The sequence below is a fragment of the Stylophora pistillata genome, chromosome 3 (genome assembly GCF_964205215.1).
Source record: "Stylophora pistillata chromosome 3, jaStyPist1.2, whole genome shotgun sequence".
Taxonomy (NCBI): Eukaryota; Metazoa; Cnidaria; class Anthozoa; order Scleractinia; family Pocilloporidae; genus Stylophora; species Stylophora pistillata.
The window spans coordinates 23,870,408-23,895,180 of NC_142521.1; the positions used below are offsets into that span (position 1 = coordinate 23,870,408).

The 24,773-nt window shown below is 37.4% G+C and overlaps 1 protein-coding gene across 1 annotated transcript; it reads left to right on the top strand.

Annotated features, from left to right (window-relative positions):
* The first annotated feature begins 4,131 nt into the window (after positions 1-4,131).
* LOC111337946 (uncharacterized) lies at positions 4,132-23,960 on the top strand. The gene is made up of 13 exons (XM_022944340.2): positions 4,132-4,321; positions 4,523-4,619; positions 15,218-15,282; positions 15,567-15,602; positions 15,883-15,981; positions 16,721-16,864; positions 16,966-17,120; positions 18,713-18,767; positions 19,137-19,329; positions 20,095-20,244; positions 21,245-21,402; positions 21,538-21,911; positions 22,497-23,960. The coding sequence occupies exons 1-13, from the start codon at positions 4,265-4,267 to the stop codon at positions 22,684-22,686; spliced, it is 1,773 nt and encodes a 590-aa protein (XP_022800075.2). The 5' UTR covers positions 4,132-4,264; the 3' UTR covers positions 22,687-23,960.
* Positions 23,961-24,773: the final 813 nt, after the last annotated feature.

Below are 24,773 nucleotides of genomic sequence, written 5' to 3' on the forward strand. Positions count from 1 at the left end.
ACAATGGTGAAAATCGTCCAGTATCACAAGAAAGATGATCAACTGTAAAAGAAAACTATCGTCCTGTGACTGTGCAAATTGTTATTAATAAAATCTTTGAGCAACTCCTCTCCTCCCAAATCACTGGTAACTATAATAATCGCCTGTGTGACCATTTGACTGCATATAGAAAGAGGAACAGTTGCGAGACTGCCTTGTTATACCTGACTGAGAGCTGGAGGCACTCATTGGACAATGGGGAGTGTGTTGGTGTATTGTCAAAAGATATGAGTAAGGCGTTTGATTGTCTGTTCCCACCACTCATGCTGGCTAAACTAAGAGCATACAGTTTTGATGATGTCAGCCTTAAACTCGTGGCATCATATTTTGAAAATCGCCAAGCAAGAGTGAAGCTAAGGAACACAACAAGAGGATGGAGGAAGGTGGTAAGAGGGTGCCCTCAAGGCTCTTCTCTTGGGCCTTTGATGTGGAATCTTTATCAGAATGATCTGACTTATGTAATGAAGTCGAATGTCTCCATGTATGCGGATGATCACCAGTTTTTCGAAGCAAGTAAAGATGTCCAGTTAATCCAAACAAGATTACAGGATAGTGCAGTTGCAGCAACAAGTTGGTATAAAGAGAACTGTTTACAGGGAAACTTTACTAAACATGATAGCATGCTCATTAGCAAGCAAAAAGATGCCAATATCAATATTGACATAGACGGTAATAGAGTTTCCCACTGTCAGAACATTAAATTATTAGGTGTAGGCATTGATTCTCAATTGACTTTTAATGTCCATATAAGTGAGATTTGCAAAAAGCTAGTCAGAGAGTGGGAGTAATGACAAGGTTGCGCAACTTGATACCAACCACTGCTAAGCTGCAGCTGTATAAGGCTGCAGTCTTGCCCTATTTGACTTACTGCAGTACTGTATGGCACTTTTGTAGGGGGAGTGATGCAAGAAAAGTGGAGCATTTCCAGGAGAGGGGTCTTAGGGCAGTTTTCCGTGACTGGAACCCTAACTATAGGCAGTTGTTAAAATGGGCTAAATTGCCCACCCTAGTGAACCGTAGATTGCAAGATATAGCGACCATCATGTATAAAGTAAAATTTAAGCTAGCACCCAGCTATATACAAGATTTATTTTCAGCAAATCACACAGTGTATAACTTAAGAGTTAAAGAATTTACTATTCCAAGTTTTAACTCTATTAATTATGGCAGGCATTCCCTTAGGTATTTAGGACCTGTGCTATGGGCTAAGCTACCCTCCTGTATTAGGACGTTGAATTCACTAGCGGGTTTTAAGAGGGAAGTTAGAGGAATGGATTTGGAAATGTTAAAGGACGATGGTGGCTGTGTGGGCTGCTTGGTTTGCAGTGCATGATTCTTAGTTATATCTTAGTTAGGCTCAGACTGTTCCTCTCCCCCCTCCCCCCCACGTCTTAAGGTCCCCTAGCCTAATTCTGCTGACCACAAATTTTATGCTATTTATTCGTATATTTTCTGATATTTAATCGTATATTAATACTTAGTTATTTATTATTTTATTTAAATTATCTTGTTGTGTCCTTACTTAGTGGTTTTATTACTGCTATTTTATAATTGGCACATGAATAAAGTTCATCATCATCATCAGTATTGACTAAAATGATGCTCTCTTGCAGCGATGAAGAACTGGAAGAACTTAAACAACAATAAATCTTTGGTCAGCCTCGAAATTTTCAGGAAAGACAGGCTGTTTGACATTACAAATCCACGATTTTATTTGGGTCACCTTAACGGTTCAATTATTCGCTTGCAGGGTATTTGTTAACACATTAATGAGTTGCAATATGATAACTTTTGCCTTATCGTTTTCTCGTGCAAGTAAATCTTTCCTTAGTTTTTCTATTTCCAGACCTAGTTTTGTGCACTCTGGTCGTAGTTTCCTTTTTTCAATCGCATAAGCTCTTCTACAGCCGCTTCTCCCCACGAGGCAGCTCTTATCCCCTTTGAGCCTCCTATGCTTGTTGTTCACTTTTAATTTGGGATGAGGAAACATTCGTAAATGGCCTAGGCTGTGCCCCATTGAAGAGGAGCCTAGTGAAGTCCTCTTTACTAGGCTCAGTTATTACTGCTATCGTCTCATCCAACTCCGGCATCCCTTGAATTTCTTCAGTTGGAGTGGCCCCACTAGTACTTGGCCCTTCTGCATTTATAACAGACACTGCCCAGAAAATCATTAGACAGTAATTTGTAGTGCATGTGAGGCATTCTTGTGCGATTTCTGCAATGACGATGTCTGTGTCTGGGGCCTGAGCAGGCTCTAAATTGGCACTCTCATGCCCAACTATGTCCAGACCAGTTTCGCCCAACTTAGCAAGCTGGCCACTACCTCCACTTCCCGTCTTCTTTAGCTGACTGACCTTCCCTATAGTCGCCCGCTGAATGTTTGCCCACAGAACATCTCGCAAACCTACAGCACTCTCTATTCCCGCACCCACGCCATTCATTTGAACACGAATGCTCTCCTACGTCTCTTGCTTTTTCTTTTTGGTTACCGTCGAAGAAAACGGTCGCAGCAGGACAGATTTCATATCTCTCACAAGCTGTGCCAGTAACATCTTTTATTGAATTGATGTTTTCTCAAGTCGGACTTTACATGTCTAAATTACACTTGTAAAAGTTACAAGTGTAAAAGTTTTAAACAACAACAGACATATGAAACATATGTATGAACTGCGGTTATGAAACGTATATGTGCACGATCCTTCGCAGTAAAGCACTATTTGAGCAATAGTGAAAATCAGACCTGAAAAAAAAATTTCAGGCCTGTACGGGATTCGAACCACTGACCTCTGCGATACTAGTGCAGCGCTCTACCAATTGAGCTAACAAGCCAACTGGGATCAAGCCATCAAATTAATTCGACATAAACCCGTAGATGATAAATCAAACAACAACAGACATATGAAACATATGTATGAACTGCGGTTATGAAACGTATATGTGCACGATCCTTCGCAGTAAAGCACTATTTGAGCAATAGTGAAAATCAGACCTGAAAAAAATTTCAGGCCTGTACGGGATTCGAACCACTGACCTCTGCGATACTAGTGCAGCGCTCTACCAATTGAGCTAACAATTCAGGTCTGATTTTCACTATTGCTCAAATAGTGCTTTACTGCGAAGGATCGTGCACATATACGTTTCATAACCGCAGTTCATACATATGTTTCATATGTCTGTTGTTGTTTGATTTATCATCTACGGGTTTATGTCGAATTAATTTGATGGCCTGATCCCAGTTGGCTTGTTAGCTCAATTGGTAGAGCGCTGCACTAGTATCGCAGAGGTCAGTGGTTCGAATCCCGTACAGGCCTGAAATTTTTTTCAGGTCTGATTTTCACTATTGCTCAAATAGTGCTTTACTGCGAAGGATCGTGCACATATACGTTTCATAACCGCAGTTCATACATATGTTTCATATGTCTGTTGTTGTTTGATTTATCATCTACGGGTTTATGTCGAATTAATTTGATGGCCTGATCCCAGTTGGCTTGTTAGCTCAATTGGTAGAGCGCTGCACTAGTATCGCAGAGGTCAGTGGTTCGAATCCCGTACAGGCCTGAAATTTTTTTCAGGTCTGATTTTCACTATTGCTCAAATAGTGCTTTACTGCGAAGGATCGTGCACATATATGTAAAAGTTTTATTGAATTGACCCCAGGCTTGGAATATGAATAATTGTGTAAATTGAAGTAATCATGGATCATTGCTGAAACATCATTATCATATTTAACTGTTCTAGGTCTAACCAGGAGCCTATCAAGTGATGGGCTCCTGGTCTAGCGTTAGCGCGCGAAACGTGATCTGGAAACTTGATAATACCACGCGACGCTCTGATGCACAGTCACGCTCTGATGCACTGTCAAGTATTTGTACCGTTTGGCTCCCTAAAAACCTAAGATTTCAATAATTTTCAATAATTTCGTATGTTTGAGAATTCGAAACGATACTAAGAGATTTTTCCTGAACTCACAAAAAGGGATTTTTTTTGTTTTTTTTTGTCAAGTTTGTTTCGCATGATCTTCTGAGTACGTGGACACACTTCGTTTGACTCATACGCAGACTAAATGATTTTCTCTGCATAACCGCTGACTGCCTAAAATTCCTGAATATTGCTAAAGGTCTCTAAAAGATTGACCGGGTCGTGTTTGTCCTCTGCGCCTCTTTAATTGTAAACGAACTAGACATGACAGAAGGATTTAACTCCACTTTCTGACAATTTCATCGATATGTTGGCTGAACTAGAACAGTTGGATAAGTCTAGAGCCTGGCCACGATTATTTCAGGTAAGTTAAGTTTAGTTATGGTTGTAACCTCAAGCTAATATAACTTTGAGCTTAATGTTCTTTTTTTCAGCTTTAAGGTAGTTTAGTCATCTGAAGTCAACTAAGTTAGAAGATGGCCTGTCGGGAAATGTTTTTGTTTAAAATACTTGCCAATGCTCTGGTTTGTTTTAAAACTCGTGTCATTTCATACTGTATCGATAGAAACTCAATTGGGAAGCGAGCCAGAAAGCTGGAGCACTAACAATTGCAAGACTACCTGAAAACAGACAACTTAATCGGTACAGGGATGTTTTGCCATGTAAGTGATTGCTTAGATAGATTATTAATGGGAAATGAAGTAATGCTATAAATTCGTTGCTATCTTATCTCCAGATTGCGAATTAAAAAACTCTAAAGAAGTTGCTCATATTGGTGTGTTATCAGTTGAGGCATGAGTTGAACACCTCTAGGACAGTTTTCAGTTGATACATCTGTAACTAGACTGTGCACAAATCATGTCTTAGATGCTTTTCACATATTGATCAAATGTGGTATGTAATTCGATTGCTTTTCAGCTCAGTGTTTTAAACCAAAAATGAAACTTATTACTGATGACAATAAAGTGAGAAGTCATGTTTGTGCTTTTAGGTTGTCTGGATGAGAACAGTTGGCAAATTCCTCATTTCAGGAAAAAATTTTAACCATGTACAGGGTTCTCAATAAGTTTTGATGTAGACGGCTGAAATATAAAAATAGGCGGCAGAAGAAGCGAGTATCACAGCCATGAGCCTCCAAGGGGGTTTGGCAGCATGCCCCCTCCCACCCCCCCCCTCTGAAAAACTTCAAAATATAGAAGGTTAGCCTTTTGGCAAGCAAATTTGGTTTTAAGAAATAATTTTTTATTAGAGACAACCATAAATTTTACTGAACATCTTTCTTTTCTTGGAATCCTAATAATGGAACCAGACTACACCCCAAAAAGGGCAGCAGTCCATTAAAGTAAAGGTTTTATAGAACGTCAAGGCCATTCAAGGCAGAAAATATATAAATAGAAACTCCTTTTGTCACTGTTTGTGTGTATCGATTTGAATTAGTTTCATTCTATCAAAAAGTGGTTGAAACAGTTATTAACCCAGAGTTAGCTTGACTCAGCATTTGGCCATGCTAGAAAGAACTAAGCTGCCAAGTCATCAGTGTCAGATCCAAAAGCGGAATCCGAGTCAGTGTCACTCTCTGAACCTTTTGATTACAGATTAAGGACCTCTAGAACTTCATCAAGGTCTTCCTCATTTACATTTTCCTCATGCTCTCTATCTTCTGCAGCTGTACCACTCTGAACAGTAATTGTCTCCTCCCTTTCACATTGCACTCCCATTTCCTTTGTTTCACACTGGACAATCACCACAGACGGTTCTGAAGTAGGATTATCTGACTTTGGTACCTTTGGAAGTTTTCTACTCTCCTTTGCCTTATGCCAGACTCTTATAGCTTTCTTTACAACAGGCAAGCAGCTCTGGACATCGGGTCCATTTATTCCCACAGCTAGTATTGCTTGCAGATGTCATTTTGGAGCCTGCTTCTTAGACGAGTCTTAACGTTCTTTACTGCACTGGCACCCCTCTCTGGCCATGCATTGCTTACTGGCAAACTGACAACTACTTCAGTGATGTAGAGAAGGAGGGGGAAGAATGTAACAAAGGAAGATTTATTCTTAAGGAGATGAAGAAGAAACCATTCTGTAGTGGTGGTTCTACTTGAACCAGACTTCACTTCTATTGGAATCATCTTCTTAACCCATTAATGGCCGCAGCTTTTGTGGAAAACTGTGTTTTGAAGTTAGTCGAGCAGATTTCGGGTCACTGTTGTGGTTTTAAAAGCTCAAACTTACCAAAAACCGCTTGACAGCTCATGCACTCGACAGCCTTTCGATCCAAATGCAAAATGGCAGCCTGAAAATCTCGCGCATGCGCAGAGAGCAAAATTTCGACATAGTCATGCCCCACTTACGACTTCTACTTTTCTCTCTTTCTCCTGCCCTTTTTTTCCCCTCTCCTTGCCTGAAGTTTCTCCTCACTTGCTGGAAATTGAGGAGGCTTCATTTTGGTGTAGAGATTTTTCAGAAACTACTCATTATTTTCAAAGCACATGCTCGGAAAGGTAGGTGGGTAGTGAAACACGATTTTCGTGCAGATTTTCAGGTCAAAGTGACACGGTTTTTTGGCTATTTCTCCAATCTCCTCCACTCAATTGCGCTCATTCTGGTATCGTCTGTAAGATATTTTCAACCTGTTCAAGTAGGTGCTCGAATTCGTGCTCCAGGGTTAAAAGTGATGACGTCACAGGGCATAGAAAGGGTGTGGGTCCCCACGGGCGCATAAGGGCGCACTGGACGTCAATGGGTTAATGTTATCATTCACATGGTAAAGGTAAAGGTAAAGGTCTCTATTTCTCCAAACAACATACGTGTTTAGTTACAATTTTTTAAGGTTGAAATCAGACAGGCGCCTCTGGCAGCCGTGTTTAGTCCGTAGCGATTTCACCTACCCACCCAACCCACCCCAGGGAGGACATCCATCACACAGTAATCTCGTGCGTGGGAAATTAACGTCTCCTACCCCAACCCTGCAGGAGACGGGACCTCTATTTATTCGTCCCTATCCGAAAAGACTAGAATATCTAACCATTTCTTGATGTTAAAGAAAGGAAGCATATTCTTCTCAATTAATTTTAAGACCCTGAGTGTTGGTCCGGCCAGTATTGAACTCTCGACCTCCCACACAGCAGTCCGGCGCTCTCCCAATTCAGCTAACCAGGCGGCGGTTGAGCTAACCAGGCGGCGGTATTTCATACGCGACCACTCTTGTAGAAGCTTCTCTGATTTTAGCTTTTGGACTTCTTCTGTCTCAATCTGGAAAAAGTGTTAGGCTAAAATGTTGACACTGGAATGTCCACACTCTTGAAAACCATCAGCTTCATATGCTGGCACATTTACTGGATCAAAGATACTGAGGGCACTAATAACATCAGAGCTTGAAACAAATCTTTGATCCAAATTATTTGATAGAGCTGCTACATACTTTTGTGTAAGGCTGTGCATTTGTTGGTATGAGGTGGGGGGAAATATAATATCACATCCAAGATTTGTAAAGCTATTGACATCTGCTTGTAGTTTGTCCACAGGGATGTCATCCTCGACGATTTTGTTCAAATGTTGTTTGGTTGCTTTGATATGTGGTTGAATAAGGGAAAAATTATCTATGTTGCTTCTTTGAAATGTGTGGGAAAGACTTGAAAGAAGTAGAAGAACCTCTGCTAAAATGTACAATGCTCCAATAGACTTTGCATTCTTCCTCTTCTTTAAAAGGCCAGCTGCTGTGGCATCATTGTGTCTGCTATCTAACTCTTGCAGTGTTTGTATTACACCACAGTACTGTTGTTTCATAGCTTCCACTGATTTGTCAAAGCTTAGCCATCTGGTTTTGCAAGCTTTTTTCAGTTTTTGGCCAACACCTTCTTGCCTTTGGTTGAGCTCACTCTCACTTCATTCACATTTGTTAGTACTTTCATCAATAATGCCATTCGCTTGGGTGAGTTCTCAAAATAATTGGTGTCTTCATTAGAATCAGTACATGCAAGAGCTAGCCTGTGGCATACACAGTGTATAGCAATGATGCATGGATTATCTCACTTTAGTTTAGAAGCTACACCCTCTCTTGTGCCTATCATGACAGATGCACCATCTGTTGCCATCCCATCAAATTTTTTATGCCTAACTGTGATGAGAGAAGCTCCTCTTGGAGCAAGTCATAGATTGCCTGTGCAGTAGCTGCATCATGTTCTTTTAGCACATTGTGGGCAGAAAGAAAACTTGTCTCGACTGTTTCACTTTGAGTGCAGAAATACTTCACACTGTACCTGTGACAACACAGGATGGATATTTGTGCTTTTGGCTGTTTTGCCTCCTTCATCAACACATGCTGCAGCTGTATTACTCATAGTGGGAATCACTGGTGTTTGTCGATTGCCCACATCACCGGCTTTCCCATTTTCATCAACACGTGCTGCTAAATTGCTCGTCATGGGAATTGCTGGTGTTTGCCGATTGCTATCACTGGCTGTTTTCTCACCTTCATCTACCTGGCTTTCCGTTCTTCGTGATTTTCAGAAATATCGATCAATTCCAGGCTGGCTTGAAGTGGGTTTTCTTTTACTCATGGGTACTCTATAATAAATTACATACTAAGAATTCATGCCTTCTTCTAACACGCATTGGCATTGCATAATATGTTTTGCTGCTGAAAACGGCTTTCAAGTATTACTTGTTCAATTCATGCAATTTTTAACTGTGAAATCTACGTGTAGATACAAAATAAGGAGGCAACCTTATCACCAAAAAGTAGGCGGCTCTCAATTTAAAGTAGCCAGTTTTTTAGCTGGCTGCTGGCACTTAATGAGAACCCTGCATGTATACCCTGAGGCAGATCCAAGATTTAGTCAAGGGGGGGGTTCGGAGAATTGTTCCTGTTCTGAGGGGTCCAAGATTTTGAAAATTAGGTCTTCGGAAACATGATTTCCAGCGTTCTGAGGGAAAATTTAGGGGGTTCGACCGAACCACCCCTGGATCCGCCCCAGATACCTTGCACAAACTTGCATGAGTTGGGTATAGATTTGGCTATGAAACGTTGTCTAATAATAATAATAATAATAAAAGTCTTTATTCCATCATAAGATAAAACTACATATCTTATGTTACAATGAATTGGAAAAACTACAGAAATCTACATACGTATTATGAATTAAAAAGTATGTCATTACAATAAATGGAGCTTAAATATCAACCTATTTACAAAGGTGTTCATAAAGCATTGTGTATTAATTTTCGGGCGCGCGCAGCCTTTTTTCCTAAGATTGTGTATATATGTCTTTTGGACAGGAATGATGTCTTTCAGGGGGTGGCAATCCGTTGATTTTAGTTTCTTCAAAATGTTTCGGTCTTGTTTGTTTAAAAGGTTCTTGATAAAAACTGGAAATGAGATAAAACCGCGTTCATGACATCGGTCTAAAAAATTTTGTACAACCGTAAGATCGGACTCTGCTATTCAATATTACTTTGAACTGTAACAGTACCTTATGTCAAAGTATTCCTTTATTCTATGTACAGTGCATGTCTGTAATGATCGTGACTGAACACCTTAAAACAGCATTAAGAGTACCAGTGAGAGTGAAATATGACTCTGTCCACAAGACTATGGAGTAAACTACTTTGTGACAGGATTTACAGCGTATCTTAAAACAAAAAAAGCAACAATGGTCTATCAGTCAAGGCTGATTGACCATCATGCACCACTAAAGGAAAAGGTCATCAGATCAAGGTCCCAAGTTCCTTGGTGTAACGAAAAGATTGCTAGGGCCAAAAGAGAACGCCGCAAAGCAGAAAGGGTATGGCAGAGATCGGCACACAAGTCTGACTTAGTTTGCTATTTTTAAAAAGAAAAAGAACCATGTGATGTACATTATTGATAAAGCTTGGAAAGCTTTTTATTCGGAGTTTATAGATAGCGATACTGAAGATCAGGGAAAGCTGTTTAGGAATATGAAAAAGCTCCTCACCCCAAGTCAGCATTTGTTGTTCTCTGACTGTGATAATCATCAATCTCTCATCAATGATATAGGAGAGTTCTTCTGCCATAAAATTCACAACATCAGATTAGCATTGTACTCCTCTGAAATTACTCTTGATGAGAAGGCTACAGTACCCGAGGACCCAGTGGTTGGGGAAGAGGAAAAATTTCCAAATTTCCGGCAACTCTTGTACGACGAGGTTGGTGCATTAGCATGAAAGACTACTAAAAAGACTTGTAGCCTTGATCCCATGCGGACATCAATGGTAGTAACCTGCTTGGACAAACTTTTACCCACAATAACATGCATTTTTAATTCTTCTCTTGCATTGGGTCATTTTCCATTAAAATGGAAGGATGCTCTTGTAGGTCTGCAACTCAAATCTTGACTGGGAAAGATACATCATTCCTAAACCTCCACCCCGTCAGTAACTTACAGTATATTTCAAAGCTAACCGAGTGTGCTGTTTACAATCAGACCCACAACGACATGTTGCAATAGGAGCGATACCCCCTACTACAATCTGCTTATAGGGTTGGTCATAGCACAGAAAATGCACTACTTAAAGTACAAAATGATGTTCTACTGAACATGGACCGATTGAGGGTTACGCTACTAGTACTTCTTGATTTAAGTGCCGCCTTTGATACAGTAGATCGTCATGTGTTAATGAGACGGCTGGAATCTAGCTTTGGAATAACTGGAACTGGAAGTTGGTTTTCATTGTACCTGTCACAAAGGTCACAACGCATCTACTATGAGGGCTGTACATCTAAGACGTTTCACTTACTCCACGGCATGCCTCAGGGCTCATGCCTAGGGCCCCTCCTATTCACTGTGTATCCAAGCAAACTGTTTGAAGTCATCAAGTTCTATCTACCTGAAGTACACGCTTATGCAGACGATACTCAGTTATATTTATCATTTCAACCAAACTCGGAGGCAGACCAAGTGGAGGCAGTCAATGCAATGGAGAGGTGCATCGCAAGCATCAGAAACTGGATGAAATTGGATAAGCTTAAGTTGAACACAGATAAAACAGAAATAATCCTTATTGGCATTAAGCCACAGCTTAAAAAGATCAAGTTTAATCGTGTCAAAGTCGGTCGTGTAGATGTATCAGTGCAGACTACTGCTGTACATAACTTGGGAGCCTGGTTTGACTGTAACTTAAAATTGTCAACTCATATCAATAAGATCTGTCAGTCTCTATATTACCATCTGCACAATATCAGGCATATTCAAAAGTATGTTACACAGGATAGCACCAAGCTTCTTGTGCAAGCAGTAATTATGACACAGATTGACTACTGCAATGGCCTATTATATAATATACCCGCTGTACATCTGTCTAAGCTACAATCTTCAGAATACAGCAGCGTGTTTAATTACTTTCACGCCTAAATTCAATCACATACTGCCGGTTTTGTTCAAGCTTCATTGGCTTCCTGTTGAATATAGGATTCAGTATAAAATAGGTTTATTGACTTTCAAGGCAATTCATTTGAAAACGCCACAGTATTTGAGTAACTTGTTGTTTATCAACTGAAGGAAAATAGCAGGTACTCTTTACGGTCAGTGTCTAATGGTCTGATACTTGAAGATCCTAGTTGTCGGTTTAAAGTTACATTGGGGGACCGATCATTCAAAGCATCTGCCCCAAGAACTTGGAATGGACTGCCAAGAGAGATAAGAGACCAGACTAATATAACCACGTTCAAGACAATGTTAAAAATGCATTTATTCAGAAGAGCATATTTCACTTTTCTCTAATTAGTCTCATGTAATTATAATGTAAATAGTTTAGTTAGTTTAGATACTTTTTTATTTAATTATGCAATTTATTATACTATAGGTGATTTTGTATTTTGTAAAGCTCTTTTGATCATATGTGCATGTAAAAAGCACTATAGAAGTATTAAACATTATTATTATTATTAAGTTAGTGGTTACTTCAGGTTGCATTGTATATTTCATAGAATGCATATGATTGTATACATGTAGAGTCTTAGTTTTTTAAACATTGAAAACTTCTAGCAAAGTTTTTCCAACTTATACAGGGAATGGAAAAAAGATATTGCTGCATGTGAAATTTGAAAAATACAGTAACAATATAATTTTCTAAGCTGGAGTAAATAATTGGTTACTGTAAGACCACATTGGTTAACATTTGTTGGCCATTTAAGTGTCACTTGGCTCCATGGTTAGATTGCTCCAAGTCAGTCTACTCCAACTGAAAGGTAGATCCCTCCTCCAAAACAATTAACATTGTACTTCGCTCCATACAGAGGCGAGTTTGCTTCATGTAAAAAATTATTGAAATATTGGTGTGACCTTTTTGTTATGTTCGCACATTATACATGGGTTGAACATCTAAACTAAAAGCAGTTCATGTTATTGCATTGTAAGTTCAACACTGCAAGTCAGAGTGATGAAGAACGTTTTGAGATGACACAAATAGCTTGGGTTGCATTCTGAAGTCTGAAGGGTTAAGCTTGCACATTTTACCTGTACCACAAAACAACACACGTGATTTTCATTCCAATGTAGGGTTGCCATTTTTAAACCCATTGATTATAACATCAGTTATAGATAAGTAAGTTAAATTCAATCTAGTGAGCATATATATTCTTAACACTAAATTATATCTGGGGTGAGGTCACTTCAGTGTAGAGCAAAATCACGTTTGTATGGTGGGAAGTCACTTTTGTGTGGAGCAAAGTAACTTTTAATATGGAGCTAACTAACTTTTGGTTGGAGCAAACTGACTTGGACCAAGCTGACTTGGACCAATCTTTGCCTAACCATGGAACAAAGTGAGTGGACCCTTACCCAGTGGCATCTCTGCACAACTTATTTAGAAGTTACTTGATGTTATTAGTATAATTTTCAGAGCTGTGATAGATTATTTTTGAGTTTGGAATAATAGCTACAATGATTCAGCATACCAAAGAACTTCAGACGAGATTATTAACTTAAAGTGTTTTCTTTCCTTCTTGCCATAAATCGTTCTATGAGCCTTCACTTGTAATTGTGCTGATGACTCAATTTGAGAGGAATGACCAGTGAGCATTTGCCTTGTGTTGTGATAGTCCTTTGATATGTGAAGTTATCAAGAGTACTGTATTCACTGGCCAATGAGCATTTGCCTTGTTGTGGTAGTCTTTGATATGTACAGTAGAGTTATCAACAGTGATATGTTTGTTCCAGTAAAAAATTTTTTCTGGTCTTTTTTCTCAACCAGGTAATTTTCTTTTAACTACTTGTAGATTATATTTTTCCAGTCCTCTGTCTAAAAAAAAATTAAATTTTATATGGGGTGTGGTTAAAAAATAAGGGCATTTTTTTAATTGGGGGGTGGGGAGGGTTCTTGAAAAAGTACCAAAAAACAATTTTAAAAAACTTGCAATACCCTTTTCAGTTTTTCTGTCATCTCTCTCCTTTATTCTCTTTTTTTCACCTCCCTGACCACCTTTCCTATTCCATCCCTCTCCTATCATGCCACCTATCATCACCTTCATGTAATTCATTACGCACTTCTTTTATCAATAAAAGTCCTTACCCAGGATTGAACCACGAACCTCCAGATTTGTAGTCCATCTTCTTATCCACTTGACCATATTTTCATATCTTATTTTCCAATATCATATACTTTTGGCCCTAGGCCCAACTTAGCCAAAATGTTTAACAATGCAAAACTAGAGCATGCTCAGTTGTGTCCAAATTGGACTGGGCATCAAAATGGCTTAAATAAAAAACAATTTGGTAAAAAAAAAAAAAAAAAAAAATGGAACACCTTAAACAATCAAAACAGGGTACAGTAAATTTATTGTATTTATTGATGGGCTTTTATTATAAGAATGCCAAGAAATGGCTTCATGATTTAAAGAAATATCATGAAGAATGTGGCTTATCAAAGCTGGAAGTTTAAGCAATCAAAAGAAGGCAGTGGGAAATAAAGAATAACAATATTTTGTCCAAAGATATGAAGAGTAGAAATCCAAGGCAAGACCTACACAAAATCTTAACTGATGTGCATTCTCAAATGGCTAACCAAGGAAGAAATAATACAGAAGACTGCCTAACAAAACCTTCTGCTGAAATACTGTAGCATGTTATACAGCTGTTTGTAGGAGTATGGGACCTAAATAAGCAGAAAGCTAGCAGGACACATCAAACAAAGAAAACAATAAAAAATCCTATCCTAGCCAGTTGACAAAACATCACTATTGCATCCTCATGTGCTGTTTGGCAAAGCAATCTCAGTTGAAAGAAAAATGTGTAAAGGTTCTAGTATCTCTAGCTAGACTAGCAAAATGCTCCAAACCTAATGTGCAGTTGGACACTAGAAAAGATAAAACATTCACAAAAGCCTGCCAAATGGCTCACAACAACAATCATATTGATCTTTAATGAATAGATTTCCAATTTAATGTATGAAGGACTTTTTTCACTGAAGCAATGTATTGCAAATGAGGTATTTGGCTTATAAAGTCACCCTAACCCAAACCCTTTAACCCAAGCCCTAACCCTAAACCCAACTCTTGAATAACAAAAAATTACTAGTTTTAAACAAGAAACAACTACCGGTAGTTGATTTTAAAAAAATCCAGTTAGAAAATACATTAAAAAATAAATCACCTGGTTAGGAAGAACTGACTAGTGAAATAATACAATTCACTGGAAGCAAAAATTAACTGCAACCTTTTATCCAACTATGCTTTGTAGAGTACAATCATTAATGCCCAAAACGGGTACAAATAGCTCATGGTATTTGCGCTCCAGAAAGCCAGTTAGGTTTTCTTGCAGCCTGCAAGCAACGAATTGAAGGTACAAATAAAAAATGGCGGAGAATTTAAATTATCCTTCTGATGATGTAGAATCGGAATGGCTGGTGAATGTAGATATTGATCCAAGTTTACTAGATAAATCAAATAAAGAAAAGCAGTTAGACGTCAATGAAATTTCAACATTTATTGAAGATAATAGAAACAGCAGCATGACAAAGAAGACAAAAACTGACCGCTATTTCAGTTCCGCTTTGCATACTTGTGTCACGCACTCCCTGTTGATAAATTTCTGTGAAATTTGCCTACACTGAAATGACAACTAGGCATGTTGGATGATAAATCTGTTGACAATAATGTTTTTTTGTTGTGTAGTATCACTGAGTATTTTTACTTGTTTGTATTTTGACTTGCCCCACGGGCTCTTCAAAATACAGCACAAAATACTTGGCAATACTACACAACAAAACATTAAATAAGATATGTATATACACTGGTTTCTTTTCAGATGACCATAGTCGCATTGTTTTAAAGGAAGGATCCCCAGACTATATCAATGCCAACCTTGTTGAGGTATTTGTCAGTGTCCAATAGAATGAGAAAATTTGAATTTGTTTTGGTTACTGGTACTTACCACAAGCCTAACCAACTTATATTTCATAAACATTTTTATTTAGAACTTTTTGTTTATTACTTAAGAATTATAATTTTATTAGTTTGGAGTTATTTCAAATGCTGAAGACTAAGTTACAGGTTAATTATTTGGGAATAGCATTTTATAAGTTTAAAGGACTTGGAATGTGCACTAGATTGAAATATGCAAGACTAATGAAGAGTGATTCAATTTTTATTAACAGATATCAAGATTGAACAAAAAGTATATTTTGACCCAGGTTTGTTGTATTGAATATGACTAAGAAAAGCAAGTGTCATGCAATTATGCTATCTCTAAAAGTGGTTGATAATTCATCAGATTATATAAGTATGTCTCAAACATGATTAAACATTCACTTAATTGTCACCTTTATTTGCACTGTCATTTGCTTCATTCAAGTACCATTTGGGTAATAATTCCTGTGCAGTTGTCACTGAAGTGTAGGAATTTTAAGCAAGGTCCGAAAGCTCGAGCAAGATCCCATGGCATTTGCTAAAATTGATATTTTTAATTTTTAGGGACCCTTACCTCATACTGCAAAGCACTTCTGGCAGATGATATGGGAGCAAAACACAGCAGCCATTATCATGCTTAACAAAGTAGTGGAAAAAAATCAGGCAAGCACAAATCTGATAATAGGACTTTAATATTAAACCTCAGGTGTCTCAAACTTCTCATTATATAGATTAAAATCTGTGTCTGTGGATGTGGACTTGATGTTCACATGTCGCTGCTAAATTTAACCCTGCCTGGGTAACTTGAATGTTGGCAACCTCATACTATTCTAACTGGTCTTTTGAACGTTCAAGAGTTAACAGAACTCAACCATAGTGTACAATTTAGTATGTAAACTGGAGGGTACAAATTCATTATGAAGAGCTTTTAAATAAATAAACAAATAAATAAATAATTAAATAAATAATCTAGCAATGGACATTCCATTGGGTGGCTCTTCTTTTCCACTGTTTCCAGATCAAATTGGAATTTGGAATGTTGCTTTTTGTGGAGGGAGAAAAACCAGAGGACCCAGAGAAAAAACCACAGAGCAATGACGAGAACCAACAACAAACTCAACCCACATGTGACCCCAGGTCCAGGAAATGAACCCAGGCCACAGTGGTGGGAGGCGAGTGCTCTGACCACTGTGCCATCCCTGCTCCCTGAAAAATATAGAATTAGTTGTAACAAAGTAAAACACAGTGGTCTTGATGAAGCTTTATGTTTGATGCAATTTATAATAGATCATTTAATTATTTTAGTAATAATCCCAAGGGTTAAGTGGAAAAAGGTCACAGCCAGAACAGTATTCCTTCAAGAGCAATAAAATGTTCCTTAGACATGTTTGTCACTTTATAGATCAAGTGTTATGAGTACTGGCCATGTGGAGAGGCTTATGGCCATTCTAATCAGCTTGAGTTTGGTAACTTCAAAATCAACTACCTTCAGGAATTGCACAATGAATACTTCACCATAAGATCACTGGAACTTGAAAATACTTTGGTCAGTATTTGGAATAATCTCAGTTGTTTCCCTTTTTTGTAATTGCTTCTGATCTAAACAGGCATGAGTTGACACAGGTTATCATTATTATTTTTTTTTAGACAAGAGAGAGACGTTCAATACAGCATTTTCACTATCTGACATGGCCAGACTTTGGAGTGCCCACCTCACCTGCTACTTTCCTTGCTTTCCTGTTTGAAGTGCGCAGGGCAGGAGTGATGTCTAATGATATGGGACCCTGTGTAATTCACTGCAGGTATTTTCTTTCCCTTTTTTTATGTAATGATTAGTGGTAGCATGTACCCCAAAGAAGGCCAAAGAATGAGTTTTCTCAAGAAACTACAGGTGACCGAAACCACCATACAAGGAGATGACTCTGTCAGTCCTTAGAAAGTAATATTTCATCTATACAATATTGTGCAAAAGTCTTCCAAATGAAATACAATGAAATTCTTTATTTGTTTAAGCAATCTTTCATTGAAAGTTTGAGCAAGAATTTGATTGAAGAATCAAGGACTTTTAAGCAACATTTCATTAGAACAAGGGACGCTTTTTAATCAAACTTTCATTGCAGTGTGTAAATTTGTACAGAAAGCATCTTTTTGAACAATAGCATTCAAAATTTCGCTTTGGACACCTAGTAGATTTCCCTGAGTGATGTAGTTTGTTTATGTAAAGGTATTCAAAGGTATTTCCCAACCTCATCAGTTACCAAGACAAACTATGAGAAAGACACTTCATATTTGAGACCAAATACAGGAGGCAAAAGGATAAAACAACCATGAAACATGACATTCAGGGCTTGATCTGTTCTAGACAATGCAAATAAATCAGGATAAACTGCCCCAAACAATTCCAACTAAGATACCTGTATTTCGCCGAAGTTATCTCCCAGACATATCCAGATATTTTGCTCTTGTTGGTTGTCTGATGTTTACACACAAAAGAAAAAAGGACAAAACAAGCCTAAAACATCACATCCAATTCAGAGTTTGATCTGTTTATGACAAGGAAAGAAAATCGGGTTTAACTGCCCCAAGCGTCTGGAAATTCCACTCAGATAGTATAATTATTTGTTGGAATAGTTTTGCATTGTTGTCAAATATTTGCAATTGCGAAATGCGTTCCTTGTTTATTTGATCTCAGTCCCCACACTGGGTGGAGGCCTTGCTTGTGGAGGAGCTCAATTTTTTCCTCTCAAAATAATTTGAAATTTTTACTGTGATGACCACCAAAAGTAGAGTACAGAAATCATCACAAATGCATTGACTGAATCAATATACCGAGAGTTGCCATGGTTGCAAACAACATGGATTGCAGGGAGACTGGAATTGTGGGGCAAAATTTCATGAGAGTTAAACATGGAGTAGTTTACATTTTGTATATCATTTTAAGTAAGTTACAAGAGGAAGACCAGGAGAGCGAGTTTCTTTCCAAACTGAAAAGCTTCTGGGCATTTAACTTTCAGTGAGACAGACACAAACATCAAGAAATGTGCAGGCATGATTCATGGGCAAGATGATCGAGTCAATCAAACTGATTTCAACTGATTTTTCTCTTGCATAACAAACCAGAAGTGAACCGTAATCTTTTTGAGAAGACAAAACAATGACAATGAGTTTGCACTATGAAAATTTACCGTGAAAAACCAACTTTTGCTCAAAATTCCAAGTCGAATTGATACCATCGAGAAATATGTCATGGAAATTTTTTTTTTGTGAAGAACACATTGAAAAGCCAGGAATTACATTGAATTTCATCAACGGGTGTTTGTAAGACTTTTTGCGCAATACTGTATGTATTCGAAGTTTGAAATATTTTAGAGGTTTGTTTTCCTTACTTTTGAAGTGCTGGTATAGGAAGATCTGGAACATTTGTCATGGTGGATTCAGTTCTGACAGAAGTGAGTAGTATGCGATTAAATTATACCAACTGTAAGATTTCATCACTGATGTTATCAGAGTAAGAAATAAGACTAAAAAGTAAATGCTAGGTAAAGCACCACTTAAATGTTGGTGACACTTTATGAGGCAACACAGACTGGAATTCTCATCAGTTTTCAATTCTTGACAACTGTGGCTTGCACAAGGTCACTTAGTAAATAAATTAAGCACAACAAGCATTTTTCCTTCATTGTTTCTAAAACTTCTTGAGAACTTTATCCAGTAGTGCAAATTATTGATATCAAGACTCAAGTTCAAGACTGAAGTTTTTTTTCGTTACTATCTGAGTAGTGTATTCTTGTTCTGGAAGATTTCCCTTTTTTTATCAGATTGAGCATGAGGAAGACTTGAATCAGATAGATATCCAAGCCATGTTACTAGAGATACGGCAATACAGAGTTGGTCTTATTCAAACACCAGATCAACTGCGCTTTACATACCTTGCCATTTTAGAAGGTGTACGTGTTCTAATGCCCGAGATATATCAGAGAGCTGCAAACCATCACTTACAACCAAATACTGGTGAGTTACCTCAGTCTGACAGTACACACTGCGATAGTTAAAGTGTGTACAAACATTTCAGGCTTATGCCCCGCAGGATTAGAGGTCTTAAACCTGAGGAGTACTTATCAGTACCTTAAGTATACAATTTTTATTTATGAGTTGTGAGGAATTGCCAATGAACAAGCCAGTCTTTAACCAAGTGAGTTTACAATTCTTCACAACAGGTTTCACTGAATAAAAAGCGCACAAGGGAACTAACCATGATGTAAATTCTTTACTGTATAAGTAATGAGCTATGACAGTTTTTAGCTCTAAATCATGGTCAAATGACCACAAAAGACAAAGAAGTTGCAAACTTGATATTGCTTTTATTTAGACCCAGTCAATGCCGCTAAGAAGTCTAAAATACTGCATTTTAGTATACAAAAATTTTACAGAGCCCATTCAAAGAAATTTAGGCATATGTTTGACAATTGAAGAGTTTCTGAGAATATTTAGCTCACATATTAAGTTTTCAAACTAACAGAGTATTTTCTATTCTGACTCAGAGCCAAGTAGTTAAGCCTTTTGAGAGAGATGACTTTTATTTGAGAGAGACGATCATGTTATTTGTACCATTAAGGAGTAGTTTTTGATGATGTTCCCAATCAAGTTTTATCATTTACCCATCCACCAATGAAATGTTACCTGAATTTTTGACTATTGGTCCAATGAACCAAAATTTAAAATCTGAACAATCTTTCTGCAAAATGTTTCATAGCAATCTCCTGATTTCTCTAAAAGGTGAAGACCAGGATGGTGAAGTGAGAGCAAATAAAAGAGATGATGCAAGCCATCAGGAGGGGGAAGAAGAGGAGACACCACCTCCATTACCACCACGAAGAAGGCATGCTGACACTGCTCATGAACCAGAGAATAAAAAGAGTCGTATAGGTGAACCTGGTATTTCACTTAATATACGCCCTAACGAAAAAATATTAAGAAATGGATTAAAAAACTGAGAATTATGGTGGCAACAGGGACTGTATTGTATAATTAATGGGTAAAAAAGCTTATGCACTGAAACATGAATTAGGAGCACAAATCAGAGAAAGAAATTTGAAAGAAGGTTAGTGCCTCTAATTTGTGAGGAAACTACATGTACAGTTAAACACCTTCATTATTTGAACTTATTGGGACTAGACAAAATAGTCCCGATGATTATGGATCCAAATAATCAAGAATATCAATGTTAATGAGGGACAAAAGCTGATTAAGTTAAGAAAGTGACATTTAATCCTGAAACAAAATTTTACAAATTGTTTTAAAATTATGGTCTACATCTTTGCTGTCCATTGTTAAACCCTTTTCTTCCATCACTTGATGTAACTTCTGTAGAAAAGGCTTGACAGTTTCTTCTACTAACCCCAAGCATACCACAGTAAATGAGCTCCTAGCTCGTGAAATCTCACTTATCAACAAAGCTACTCTAAGCCAATCAGGCCTTATTTGAATTTTCTTCATCAGTCACGATACACACATGCTTTTGCTTTTTGAAAGCAAAACAAACTGGCCTTTACTTCCCTTTTCAATGCTGTACTTTTAAAAAGAATATGGATACAGATCTTTATCAGGACTAGTAAATATTGATGACAAAATTTGGGCCCGAGAACAGGTCTGGATAGTCAAGAAATTTGGATAATTAAGGTCTGGATAAATGAGGTTCCAACTATACCTCCAAAGAGGTGCTGCAATGAAAAATGACTTTGAAGAGCAAAGTGGAAGTTAGATTTAAGGATAAAATCGAAGAATACCAGGTCTTTGTTTAATTTTTGTACACTTATCACCTAGTTTTAGTTGTTGTTGTTGTTGTTTTTTTAATCCAATTTTTAGAGAGAAGCTATTTTTAATTGTAGCTGGCAACCTTATCTGAATTTAGTTATCTGCTTTACAGAGTCAAAAGCAGAGGTTGGAGAGGTGTTTTCAGACAGTGGTAGTGATGAGTCAGATGAAATCATCAACCTGTCTTCTTTGTCAGAATCAGAGCCTGATGTTGACATTATTCAACGAAGGGAAAGCTTAGATGATTCAAGAGATGATGACAACTCAAAGGTTATTGGTTTCTAATAAAACTGACCTTTTTATGTTTTCTTGTGATTTTGTGCATGCAGTAGCTTCTTGAATTTAAGATCCTGCTGCACAATGGCTTGAGTTTAAGTTGTCTTTGTTATTTTCTTCTTCTCTTAGGAACGAAGCAAACTATCCCCTGTGCATGCTGAGTTGCTTTTTAAAGATGATAAATTACAGCAAACAGAGAAGGGTCTTCAGATAACTGATGAGAGGTCTAAACCAAAAGATGTGCCTCAATCAACTGCTGTAGAGAGTCAGCTTACCAAGGGAGGTACTCTCCACACAAAAGACAAGGAGGACCCCAAACCAGTAGGTGAAGGGGTTCTTCTCTTGTTGGATGATGGAGGTTGCAATGCCAAGGAACACTGTAAAAACACAGGGAATGGCTGCAAACCTTCAAACCAAGGATGCAAAGATATAACAGGAAGTCTCAAAACTTCCGATGAAGGGTTGACATCAACAAGTGAAGGTCAAATAAAAGAGAATGCAAGGTATCTATGATAATACAGTAGTAGCAGAGAGAACTGGGAATAGAGGTGAAATCCAAAGCGATTCTCCTGAACAATGTAATAAAGGAATAAAACTTTCCCATGATGCAACTAGGGAATACTGGCTGAATCATTGTTAAGAGTACATTCACTTGGAAAAATGTAGATGTGAATTACAAACTTTTTCTCAGTGGCATGGAAGAAGAAGGCATAACCAACCAAGAAAGTCGGCTGGTCAACGCTTTCTATTTCAGGCAGTTAAAGCCCTCGGTTAGTTGGTGCTCATCATGACTTACAAAAATGTCTCAAAACCAGAATGTTACTTCATAAATGTTTCACATCAAATTCATCATAATATATATAGTGTGAAAAATTAAGTACTGGTTAAGTAGAGATGAGAATACATACCAGTCACCAGGAATGGGGAAGGTCAACATGGAAGGTGGAAGAAACACTTGAAAAAAATCTAGGCTTCTGTATTTAAGATGCTCATATCATAATATAGCTCCTGTGGAAACAGCCAACAAAGATGTGCGAAATAAGTTCATTTAAACTTCATGACCAGGACGCTGCATTTTTTGTTCACAGTGGAATGGAAGTACGTAAGCGAAGGGAAGAACGTAGGAAAAAGACGACTGATTTGATTGAAAAAATAAAGAAGAATGTCAAGCAAAGTGAAGATACAAAAGTGTGGAACTTCAGAGTGATGGTATCAGGAGGGATCCTGTTAGGATGTACAGTAGCATACTTGGCTTACAGATACTTCACTAATGGCTAACTTTTTTTTTTCTTCAATGGAATCACACTGAAGTGACTTTTCTTTTAGTTCTTCTCAAGGGTTGTTTCTCTTTTCAATTGGGTGATCATTTTGAATATTGTCCTTTTTGAACCTATTAGTAAACATTTAATACTTCTTTTTTTTACACATTTTAAGATACCTTAAATCATATCCATATGACAGGGCCAAACAATGACAGTGTGTTATGAAAGATACTGCATGTGGAGCTTTGATTTCTTATGTTGTCGGAAAGTTGCAGCAACAATGCGGAAAACATGTTTTATCTCGAACCCCAAAGTAATCTGTACTTGTATGAGTTGTGGTTCAATTTTATTTTTTGTATTTTGTTTTAAAAATGAAATACACTGAAATTATAATAAGAGAAAAAAGTCACATTTAAAGCAAGAATGAATATGAACTACCAGGTATGCATATGCCAAAGGTCAGATTTTCCAAAAGACTTCTAAATTTCCTTTAACAGCAGTAATTTGTAGTTGTTATACAAGAGTCAGTAAACATTACAATGTATGTGCTTTCCAAAATGGTCCAAAATTTCCTTAGTACACTTACTGTATGTGTAGACTTCTCAGCTAGTTACTATACTCTGAGTTGAATTTTCTTTACTTTATTAATACTGTATTTCACCAATAATTATTCAATTCATCATTTTTTTCTTTTTGAAAGTTATATGGTTTATTTTTTAAAAAGGAAGATCAATTTTAGAGGTGCAAATCTTCTGTTTCATTAACATTGAATATTTAAATCATTGTAAAAAGTCTTTGTTGGTTGAGGAAAAACATAATGGCATTTTACGTGTAATCTCTTACTTTATAAATGTAAAGTACCAAGGTAATTTTTCTCAGAAAAATGTAATATTCAAGGAAGGTTGAGAAAAAAAAGATCTTAATCTGGTTTGTTGTTGGTGAAGTGCTCCTGATTTTTGTGTTTCATGTTTTGGAGGCATGATGCATGTTTCATGTTTTGGAGGCAGGATGGAAAGAAATTAAAACTTTTGGTGATTGTTGGTATCAAGGTTATTTTGCTGACTAGGACATCATTTTGTTTTTTAACTTTAATGAGCTGTAATATGTTAGAGTTGACAAAAAGTATTCTTAATTTCCCAGAAGAAAACTGTTGTTTGTTAATATTGTTATAAATAGTATAACTTACAGTAATTTGTGTAAAATCAATTCTTAATTTTATCACGATGTTGATGTAGATTCTTTTTATACTCACTTTGCATGAATTTTGCATTAAATGATTGTGAAAGCCTTGTTTATCTCTTCATACAACAACAAACAATAACAACAAGCCTTTATTTCATCTCGAATTTAAAATAGCAAAAAAACCATGCTAATATCTCTGAGAACTGTATCTCTCATACAGTACCTTTGTACTAATTTAATGACTGAAAAAAGTGTGAAGGCTGCAGGCGTACTATTTGTTTAAAGGGTGTAGAGGGAACTTTGTTGTCTAGCCCGAGGGTGGTTGAATCAAAGGTTCTTAAGCCAGGACACGACTGAGGTTGTGAATCATTCGGGAATCAAAAGTAAAGGGTTCTTTGTAAGGCATTTTTCTATAAATCACTTTGCTCTTTACACTTGCAAGAGGTAGTGAGAATTTAGGGAAGCACTCATGGTTTTGTAGCTCAGTCATAAAAATTGAAAACAGTGCTCTGGTTTACAAACTTGACCTGAAGTGAATTTACCCATCAAGCCATTCAAAATTGTCTTTAATTGTGCTAAAAATGTGTGGCTATGGAGGTGGAATGAAACTTTACAACTAGGTCACAAACTCATCAAATAGTAGGTCAAAACAGATGTAGCTCTAGTTCAAAGAAACAATCATTATTCAAGACACAGATGCCTTTTTGTGTTACTTCCAAATTTTCAAACAGATCACCGTATCTCAAGCCCTTTAATGTTTTGAGTGAGAGGGACACTCAGAAGTGAGTTTGTGAAGAGAAATTAGATGCTAGTCACTCTTGGGAGTAAAAGGGTTACTGGCAGGCTAGGGGTGAAGATTAGATAGTTTCTGGAGCGCACCTCTCCTTTAATAGTGCCAGTTAAAATATATCAAGATACATA

Bases quoted from the DNA above. Each gene is read 5' to 3' on its own strand.
- LOC111337946 (XM_022944340.2), top strand. From the start codon at position 4,265: ATGTTGGCTGAACTAGAACAGTTGGATAAGTCTAGAGCCTGGCCACGA. The intron at 16,865-16,965 runs GTCAGTATTTGG...ATTTTTTTTTAG, and splicing joins TGGAACTTGAAAATACTTTG to ACAAGAGAGAGACGTTCAAT. The intron at 21,912-22,496 runs GTATCTATGATA...TTTTGTTCACAG, and splicing joins CAAATAAAAGAGAATGCAAG to TGGAATGGAAGTACGTAAGC.